The following is a 10,646-nucleotide window of genomic DNA, read 5'->3' on the forward strand; positions in this document are numbered from 1 at the left end:
CAGAGGCTGGGTCATTAATAGTTTCAATCAGCCCAAATTATCAAGCCAAATGATATATGATGTCATACTCTTCCCTGGGAAAGAGCAATTCATCCTATTACATAAATTCTAAATGTTTTACCTTCTCAAGATGTTCCCTGGTTCAGAAAATACATATAATATATCCTTGTTTTAAAAAATATAATGTTTCTTAAAAGTTCCTCTCTACTAAGTGAGTTCTGAACAAATACTTAAAGAATATTGAGACCACCAAATTATTAGCCTGCCTAGAATCCCTACATCTCGTCTTAGTCTGGTCTTAGGTACTGACCACAGCTTATACTTGGGGAAGCCCAGGCTGGCCATGCAAACTATTTATTCTTCTTTAAAGTCTGCCCCTCTTTAGCACTTGAATGAACATGAAGAACGTGCACAGCCACCCAACTAGCTAGCATGACAAGGGTTAACCGTTCCTCTCCTGCCTGTTCCATCCTGTGCTGTCCCATCCTCTCTGGCCGCAGCCCACCAACCCTCCTGCTTGAGACTGAGAAGGTGACTTGGTTCTGGTCATTGGCTTAAGCAGGAGGCCTCCCTAATCTAAACAAGCCCTTGGCTGGCAGCACCAGGCACTGCAGTTGAGCTTGGGCACTGCTGGGCAGCCCGCCGATTTATTTATGGTGTTTGGACTGGGGTGTAAGGAACAGCGCGCTGGCTCAGCCTCCTCCTGTTTACCCCTGTGGCCGCAGCCTCCAGACCCCGTCCAGCTCCCTCACCTCCCTCTCTGGCCCTCAGCAGACCAGGCAAAGCCACGGTCACCAGCACACACCACTCCAGGGGACCCTGCCTTTCTGTGCAGCTAGTTTAACCTTCAGAGTTTGACCTTCCTCCTCACCAGTAGGGGCATCCCAACCCCCACACCGAGGCTATTTCCAGTCCAGTCTCCACCTGTTCTTCAAGCTTTGATCCAGTTTGCCCCCCAACTCCACGCCTGCACCCCAGTGCTTTCAGCTTCGCTAGGACCGGGCAGCTGTCCAGTAAGGAGGGTGCCCCTAGGCACGGGTCCCACCCTCACTCCCAGCAAGGCCACTGAAACGCCGAGAGTAAACCCTGAAGTTTCCCTATTCTTCAAACATTTTAAAGAAATTCTACTGCTGGATCTGACACTTAAACCAATAGCGGTTTTCTGCACTAGGAAGCAGCGTCAAAAGCACAAGTATCTTCCGTTGTTCTTCCTCTCCTTTTAGGACCTGGCTCCCCTGTGTCCTTTTCCCCCTAAATGCACCCGTCCTGCCCCCCCATTCTCTCTCCTCATTGGCCCCCTCGGCCTCTGCTCCTCTGCGGTCTAGCTCTCACGCGGACGTCCCCTGGCACCCCCAACCTAAGAGAAGCTTTAGAATGTCAGGCCCCAGCGGGGCCCCTTGAAGACACCTCTTCCTGGCAGGGAACCAGCTGGCTTTCCCCTTCCCCAGGTCGCACCCCAGCCATCCTCAGACACAGAAAAGCAGGCAAGGTGTTATTACCCCATTGCGCCTCTTCCACCACCTGCCCCGCGCCACCCAGAAAAACGCGCCCCCCCCCCCCCAACCCCCAAGGCGGCTTTGGGAGCGCCCCACCTCAGCTCGGCTCTTGAGGCTGCTGCGCTTGGGTCGCAGGAGGACATCCTTGAAGTCCAGCTTGAGGTCCGCATCGATGCGGGGCATGGTGCGGGTCGGCGAGCCTGGAGCCGGCAGCTCCTTCCTGCGGCGCCGGCGCGCGGGGCGGGCACGGCCGGGCGCGAGGCGGGGCGGGGCGGCGAGCAGGGGGTGGGGAGGGGGGCGGGGGGCGGGCGCGGCGGCTCGCGGACCCGGCGCGCGGCGGGGAGGAGGTGCGGAAGCCGGTGCTCGCGGGCGACCCTGCGCGCGCTGTGCTCTTAAGGACCGGGAGGCCGCGCCCCTCTCCTGGGGCCCGGGGGGGAAGGGGAAGGGGTGGAAAGGGGAAGAGGTAACAAGGGGAGGGCCGGCGGGTTAGGGACCCACCAGTGGCCAGAAAGTCCGTCTGACATTTTTAGCAACCCCCTCCCTCCCTCCCTCCTTCCCTCCCTCCGTTTATAGCTGCAGCAGGTTACGGTGCCTGAATTGTCGGCGGGGAAAGCGGGGAGGGGGGAGAAGGCGGGCTGGACACCAAGCCCACTGTTACTGAGGTTCCTCGGAGGGAGGAGACTTGGCGTGTGACAGCCTTTCCCAGGGGAAAAGGCCACTCTTTGAAAGGTTTTGCGTCTCCTTTCTCTAATTTTAAGCCCACTGTGTCCACCAAGCGCTGAGTCAGACCTTCACATGCCAAAATTAAATAAATAAATAAATAAATAAATAAATAAGAAACCCTTGGGAAGCCCCACAGAATTAAGGAAAAGAGTGTGGCCAGGTAAATCTATTTAGCAGCAATGGGATTGACACAATTTTCTGATCTTTGGATTTCAGGGTGGGTTGGTTTTTATGTGTGTGTGTAGGGTAGGGGGGGGTGGTTGGGGGGTTAATCCTCACGCAAGGATATACTTTCCAGAGGGGGAAAGAATTGACCACATCCAGGCACACGCCTTGGGGGGAGAGGGGGAATCAAACTTGCAATCCAGGAGGTACCCATGACCCTTGGTGTGGGCCCACGCTCTAACCACTGAACCACACCGGCCAGAGCTTGGTTGGTTTTAATAAAGGTAGTGAAGTCCATAATCATCATAGATCCTGGGATTTAACGGACCTGAGCCCCCTCTCTAGAGTTACCAGTGATGTCAGTTTATTTTTAATTCACTTGTTGACCTTGGGAGTCTTAGGGAGCTTAGGAAGGTGCTTAACAGTGCTTGGCCTGCACTTGCTCATTCACTCTCCCAATGACCCAATGAAGAAGGAGCCACTTAGCAGATAAAGAAGATGAGGGTCATATACATGAAATATCTTCCCTGTGGTTGCAGTAAAAAATATAGATATCTCAGTCCTTAACATACAATACAAACTGAACTAATGATGCTTTTGCCTTGAGACCCCTCTCTGCCTGGCTTCAAAATCTGACCCCACCTATTTCTAGATGGATGACCTTGGGGGAGTCACTTAATTTCTCTAAACCTCAGTTTCCTCATAGGTTAAAAAGAGAGGGGAAGAAAAAGTGCTGTCCTCTCCCAGGCTTATGTGATAAATAAATAAATAAATAAATAAATAGATAAATAAATAAATAAATTTGTGTGTGTGTGTGCGCGTGCACACATGCATGTTAATAACCACTATAAAATAGTCCGTATCCTAATGGACACACACAATGCATATTCCATAGTTGCTCAATAAATAGTAGCTAGCTATTGGAGGTCACGTGTTACATTATATGAATAATCCTATCTAATAATCCTATCTAATAAAAGAGTAATATGCAAATTGACCGTCACACACAAGATGGCTGCCCCCATGTGGACACAAGATGGCCGCCACAAGATGGCCTGCATGGGAGGACAGTTGTGGGCAATCAGGCCAGCAGGGGAGGGCAGTTGGGGGGGGGACCAGGCCTGCAAGGGAGGGCAGTTGGGGGCAATCAGACCTGCAGGGGAAGGCAGTTAGGGGTGACCAGGCCAGCAGAGGAGGACAGTTGGTGGGGACCAGGCCAGCAGGGGAGAGCAGTTAGGGGGGGACCAGGCCAGCAGGGGAGGGCAGTTAGGGGTGACCAGGCCTGCAGGGGAGGGCAGTTGGGGGCGACCAGGCCTCAGGGGAGGACAGTTAGGGGCAACCAGGCCAGCAGGGGAGGGCAGTTGAGGGTGACCAGGCCAGTAGGGGAGGGCAGTTGAGGGCAACCAGGCCTGCTTGGGAGTGCAGTTGGGGGCGACCAGGCCAGCAGGGGAGGGCAGTTGGGGATGACCAGGCCTGCAGAGGAGGGCAGTTGGGGCAAACCAGGCCTGCAGGGGAGGGCATTTGGGGGGGACCAGGCCTGCAAGGGAGGGCAGATAGGGGCGACCAGAACAGCAGGGGAGGGCTGTTAGGGGCAACCAGGCTGGCAAGGGAGGGCAGTTAAGGGTGACCGGGCTGGCAGGGGAAGGCAGTTGGGAAGGACCAGGTCTGCAGGGGAGGGAAGTTAGGGGCGACCAGCCTGGCAGGGGAGGGCAGTTAGGGGTGACCAGGCCAGCAGGGGAGGGCAGTTAGGGGCAATCGGGCCAGCAGGGGAGCAGTTAGATGTCGATCAGGCTGGCAAGGGAGTGGTTAGTGGGTGATCAGGCTGGCAGGCAGGCGAGCGGTTAGAAGCCAGTAGTCCTGGATTATGAGAGGGATGTCCCAGATTGGAGAGGGTGCAGGCTGGGCTGAGGGATACACCACCACCCCTGTGCACGCATTTCGTGCACCGGGCCTCCAGTACTATATATCCTCAAATTATTTTGCTAAATACTCAAAGGCAGTTGTCTGCAGCCTGGACCTGTTCTCAATGAATTCATATTTTGTATGGCTGACCATAAAGACACATCACAATATTCATTTAACACAAATGTCTTTAGAGATAAAGGTTATGGGGGAAGAAAATAATCTTCCTTTCACCTCTCTAAATTCTTCTGGCTGGCCTAATAATCAAATTAACATAGACAGATTGACAGGAGAAAATAATCAAATTGATTAAGTAGGTACATACAGAGGCTCCATGAGACTATGTGATTCAAGGACAAACTGGACACTTACGCCTTATAAGTTGGGGTTGTGGTTTGAAACTTCAAAGGACAGGAAGGCATTTCACATGGAGAAGGAAAAGCAAATAATGGTTAATAAATGTTTGCTGGGCCATCTGTAACGATGGGACACAGAGAGGACTTTGATTAAAGGGGCCCTGCTAGCTTCCTCCTATCTATCACACACTAGTTCATGTTAAACTTATTACCTATGATATTACCTCCCTTCCTAGAGCAGGACCTCTACCAAAATTCTTTTAGGCAATTAGGAGGAAGTTTAGAGGTTTTCCCTGAGTCTTTTGTTTCCTAAAAAATAACCACTACAAAATAGTCCATATCGTAAAGAGGCAGATTTTGGGGTGGCAAAGTTTGCTTCCCCTCAAGGTCTTAGCCCATCCCACTTGCTCTCGTCATCTTTGCCCTACAGGAAGTGCTTGGTGTTTCATGGGAGGAAAACGAAAGTTATCAGGGAGAGAATGGAAGTAACCACAATTAGTCCAGCCAACAAAATAGGACTCTTATCAAATTGTTGGGAGCCAGCCAGATGTGCTGCTCATTTCCAAAGTAGTGAGGGAGCCTAATTCTGATCTTGAGTTCCTAATTAAAAACAAAATAAAAGAAAAATATAATTACTATATGGTGTGGTTATTTAAAAATAATTCTCCCTAAGGGAAAAGGAAACTGACCTTGTTAAGCATCCGCCTGAGGTAAAGTGTAGGGGTGAGTGAGGGCTTTATATTTATTGTTAGTACACTGTCTTAAAGGAAAAGCATCTTTAGGTTGAACTTGCTTATGTACCTCTCTCTCTTGGTTCCTTTCAATTAGAATAAAGACAGAGCTCACATTACACATTACATTCCCTCTCCTTCTGGAATATTTCATCATACCTGCTCTCTTGTCAGGCACAAAACCATACTCTATAGAGTCAACATGAGTCCCTGATTCCCCCACACCAACCTAGACTCCTTTAGAAGTCCATTGTACCTTCTACATAATCCTGCTATGCTTCTTCTTACACTAATAACAATAAAAGTCACCCCTCAGTACAAGGACTTCACATTAAAGTTCTGACTGACTAGACAAAGCCATAAAAGATATCTAGAATCCAATCTGTTAACATTGCATTGTCTAACTAGAGGCCCAGCGCACAAAATTTGTACACAGGTACGGTCCCTAGGCCTGGCCTGAGATCAGGGCCATCTTCCCTGGCTGCCCACAGCCATCTCCGTTTCCCACTGCCACCCACCCCCAGTTCCCCGTTCACCATCAGGTGATTGGAGCCTGCCGGCCAGGGAGAGGAACTGGGAGGTGGTCAGTGTGCCTCATAGTGACTGGTTGAGCGGTCATTCTGGTCATTCTGCTGTTAGGGTCAATTTGCACATTACTCTTTTATTATATAGGTGGTAGAGTAGTACTGAAAATCACATGAGACTATAACCTACAAAATTATGTGAGATAAAAACCACTTGGTTATAGTGGTAATAATTCTATATACTCATGAATTGTTTGCTAATACTTTTTTTTTTTTAAGGATTTCTGCATCTAAGCTCATGAGGGACAATAGTCTGTAGTTTCCTTTTATCAGGGAAATAGCACCCTCATAGAATGAGTTGGGAAATGTTCCTTCACTCTATTTTATTTTCTGACAGAGATTACATAGGATTGAAATTAGTTCTTTAAATATTTAATAAAATTAACTAGTGAACTAAAATTATATGGGATGATATAATTGTTTATTTTTTGTAGCTAAGCCTCCCTCAAAACCCAGAATAATTAAAATTAAGTATTAAAAAGTTGGCACTATTTCAAAATTATAATATTAAATATGAGGATAAGAAAGAGTTAATGCATATTTGATATTTTGTATATTTATATTTGAGAAAATTTGTACATTTGGATTAACAGAATAGCCTTCTAATGCCAATTCAAAATGTATACTTGAGTAATTGATTTAAACTTATGAGTAGAAAATAAAGTGTATTAAATTTATGTAGATGGTTGGAACATTTAAGAGAAAATAAGTTTCATATACAATACTTACAAAAGTTGATAAATGTGGAAAGTTCAGCTAGTTGGGGAGTTCACTGCTTTACCATGCATAATAGTCGCTGGGGATCTTGTGAAATTCGGATAATGCCTCAGTGGGTCTAGGGTGGGGTTTTGCTTTGGTTAGCATGTATAATAATCACTGGGGACCTTGAGAAAATGCAGATTTTGTTGCAGTAGGTCTTCGGTGGGGCTAGAGGTTTTACATTTCTAGGAAGTGCCTAGATGAAGAAATTAGAGTTCCACTGTGAATAGTGTGGGGTCCAGAGTGAGTCACCCCAAAATATGCCTCTGTGGTATGCAAATTGTTTTGAGTTAAAGGCAACTTTAGCAAAAGGCTCAAGAGAAACTTCCAGCTGAGGGACATCTGTGTCTCTTGTTCGTTTATTTATTTTAATAATGGTTTCATTGAGATATAGTTCACATATCATGCAATTCACCGATCTAAAGTGTCCAATTCAATGATATTTAGTCTATTCACAGAGTTGTGCAACCATCATCACAATCCATTTTAGAAAATTTCATCACCCTGAAAAGAAGCCCAGTACCCATTAGCACCCACCATGCACTTTATCCCCACTCTCCACAGTCTTAGACAACCACTAATTTACTATCTCTATGGATTTTCCTATTCTGGACATTTTATATAAATCATACAATATGTAATCTTTTGTGACTGGTTTCTTTCACTTAGCATGATGTTTTCAAGGTTCATCTGTGTTGTAGCATGCATCGGTACTTTATTTCTTTCAATGATCAAATAATAGTCTAGTCTCCTTAAATTTTGCACCTTAAATGCCTTGCTTGCTTCACCCTAGTCCCAGTCCTGTAACTCAAGTTATCAAGTACTGATAAAAGTCTTTTCTGATTTCCCAGGGGAAGAGAATTCTAGTTAGAAGAGGATGACATATCTCCATGACAATATCTAGAGTTTCTTGAGCTAGCATTCTGGGATGGTGTGTTTCTTATGAAGAGCTTTGGAGATTGGTATAAAAACTGAGAGGTCACTGATCCACATTCCACAGAGACCAGGCAAGAGGTCACACCCAAACTTGCATTCTAAATAACATTTATGTGGTGGGCTTCTCAGGGGTCTTTGATGTATGACCAAGCAGAAATAGAGCAGGGATAAACATAAATTCTGAAGGGCTTAGGGTGTAAGAGCAAAACCACTTGTCTGTCTTCTCCTCTGTATTTCTTCAGCCTTAAACACACTATACCCTCCCAGGCACACACATGTGCATGAACACATGCTCTTGAAACACATTGCATCTAAATTTTTAAATTGTCAATAGCATTAATGTAAAATAATCCATAGTGGAGGCCACAAGCTGACAGCCCATGAGAGATATGCTTGCGTTGATCAACAGAGTGCTTTTTAATATTTTTTAACTAGTTGCCAACATTTAAAAATTGAGAATTTGCACATCGAAAATCTGAATGGCTAGGTCAATTTTAAAAATTGGGAGGCCTGTCCTAATTGGGCCTTCATCCTCTCAGAGGAATGCCATCTACTAGAGATAATCAGCATTGTGTCCTTGGATGGGGCAGATGGTATCTAATGCACAAACCATTGAGCCAACCCTCCTCGCACATGCATACTCACTTAAGTTCTCAGCGCCTGATCAATAACAAGCTAAGAAAAATGCTTCACTTTTCTAGCTCGGTTTGTGCAGAAAAAGTAGGTATATATTTTGTTCGCTTGTCTTTGGGGACAGGGAAATTTATGTGTGTGTTTATTTAGCTTATTTAATTAGACAACTCAATATCATCATGATAGAATTTAGACTACGAAATACAACACCAAAAGTAGGGAATTTGCCTTCAGGATATGTTTCTATCTTTTAAAGAACACTAGAGATTAAACTTATGATGGTATTATTAAGGTTACTATTATGAGTCAAAATTAGTCTGGTATAATCATTTCATTACCATCTTGATAATTTCCTTTTTTTTATTTAAATATTCAGAGTTGGCAGAAAAAGAAGAAGTAAAACTCTTATTACTTGCAGATGACATGATACTATATTCGGAAAACCCTAAAGACTTCACCAAAAAACTATTAGAACTAATGAATTCAGTTAAGCTTCAGGATACAAAATCAATATACAAAAAATCTGTTGCATTTTTATACACCAATAAGTAGTCACAAGGAAAAATTAAGAAAACAATCCCATTTATAATTGCATCAAAAAAACTAAAAATATCTAGGAATAAATTTAACCAAAGAGGTGAAAGATCTGTACTTTGACAACTATAAGACATTGAAGAAAAAAATTGAAGAGAATAAAATTAAGTGGAAGGATATACCATGCTGATTGATTGAAAGTATTAATATTATTAAAATGTCTTTACGACCTAAAGCAAGATAGAGACTTAAAGCAACCACTATTAAAAAACCAATGACATTCTTCTCAGAACTTGAACAACTAATCCTAAAATATATATGAAATCACAAAAGACCCCAGATCAAATTTGAGAAAGAACCAAGTAGGAGGTATTACTTTTCCTGATATCAAACTATACTACAAAGCTACAATAATCAAAACCATATGGTACTGGCATAAAAACAGATACATAGACCAATGAAATAGAATAGAGTCCAGAGATAAATTTTCGCTTATATGTTCAATCACTCTATGATGAGGGAAGCAAGCATATACAATGAGGAAAAACAAAACAAAACAGTCTCTCCAATAATTGGGGCTGAGAAAACTGAACAGATGCATGCAAAAATAAATGAAATCAGACCACTTTCTTACTTCAGTATGCAAAAATAAATTCAAAATGGAATAAAGACTTAAGTGTAAGACCTGAAACCATATAACCCCATCACTGTCCTAGAAGAAAATAGAGGCAATAAACTCTTTGACATAGGTCTTAACAATATATTTTTATATATGTCTTCTCAGGCAAAGGCATCAAAAGCAAAAATAAACAGGGACTGTATCAAACTAAAAAGCTTTTGCACAGCAAAGGAAACTATCAACAAAATGAAAAGACAACCTATTGAATGGGAGAAGATATTTGCAAATGATACATCCTATAAGGGATTAATATCCAAAATATGTAAAGAACTCATACAACTTAAAACACACACACACACACACACACACACACACACACACACACACACCTGCCAAACGTCCAATCAAAAAATGGGCAGAGGACCTGGATAGACATTTCTCTTAAGAGCTCATACAGATGGCCAATAGACATATATATAAAAAAATGCTCAACATCACTAATCATTAGGGAAATGAAAAAAAAAAAAAAAAAAAAAAATCCCACAATGAGAAACCACCTCATACTTGTCTGAATGGCTATCATAAAAATAAATAAATAAATAAATAAATAAATAAATAAATAAATAAGAAGAAGTGTTGGCAAGGATGTGAAAAAAACGTACTCCTCATACACTGTTGGTGGGATCATAAATTGGTACAGCCACTATAGAAAAAAGTATGGCGATAACTGGAAAAATTAAAAATATATATGCCATACAAACCAACAATTCCACTTCTGGATATTTATCCAAAGAAAACAAAAATACTAATTTGAAAGATATATGCACCCCTATGTTCACTGCAGCAGTATTTACAATAGCCAAGATATGGAAGAAACCTGGGTATCTATCAATAGGTAAGTGGAGAAAGAAGATGCGGTACATAAATACAATGGAATATTCCTAAGCCTTAAAAAAAGGATGAAATCTTGCCATTTGCAGCAACATGGATGATACTAGAGGGTAGTATGCTAAGTGAAATAAGTCAGATGGAGAAAGGCAAATATTATATGATTCCACTTATATGTTGAATTTAAAACAAAACAAAAACACACCATAGATATAAAGAACAAGCTGATGGCTGCCCAAAGAGGGGGGATTTGGGGATGGGTGAAATAGAAATGAATAAGTAAATAAGTGATAAATGAAGTAGATTGGCCTAACATAGAT

The 10,646-nt window shown here is 43.5% G+C and overlaps 1 protein-coding gene across 1 annotated transcript in view; it reads right to left on the reverse strand.

Moving 5' to 3' along the window:
* GMPR (guanosine monophosphate reductase) overlaps positions 1 to 1,790 on the reverse strand; it is a 47,238-nt gene extending 45,448 nt beyond the window's left edge. Inside the window, exon 1 of the mRNA XM_054721447.1 lies at positions 1,593 to 1,790. Within this exon, the coding sequence (XP_054577422.1) occupies positions 1,593 to 1,679 (87 nt within the window). The 5' untranslated portion in view covers positions 1,680 to 1,790. The remainder of the gene's footprint in view (positions 1 to 1,592) is intronic.
* Positions 1,791 to 10,646: the final 8,856 nt, after the last annotated feature.

This window comes from Eptesicus fuscus, chromosome 9 (genome assembly GCF_027574615.1).
Source record: "Eptesicus fuscus isolate TK198812 chromosome 9, DD_ASM_mEF_20220401, whole genome shotgun sequence".
NCBI classification, from domain to species: domain Eukaryota; kingdom Metazoa; phylum Chordata; class Mammalia; order Chiroptera; family Vespertilionidae; genus Eptesicus; species Eptesicus fuscus.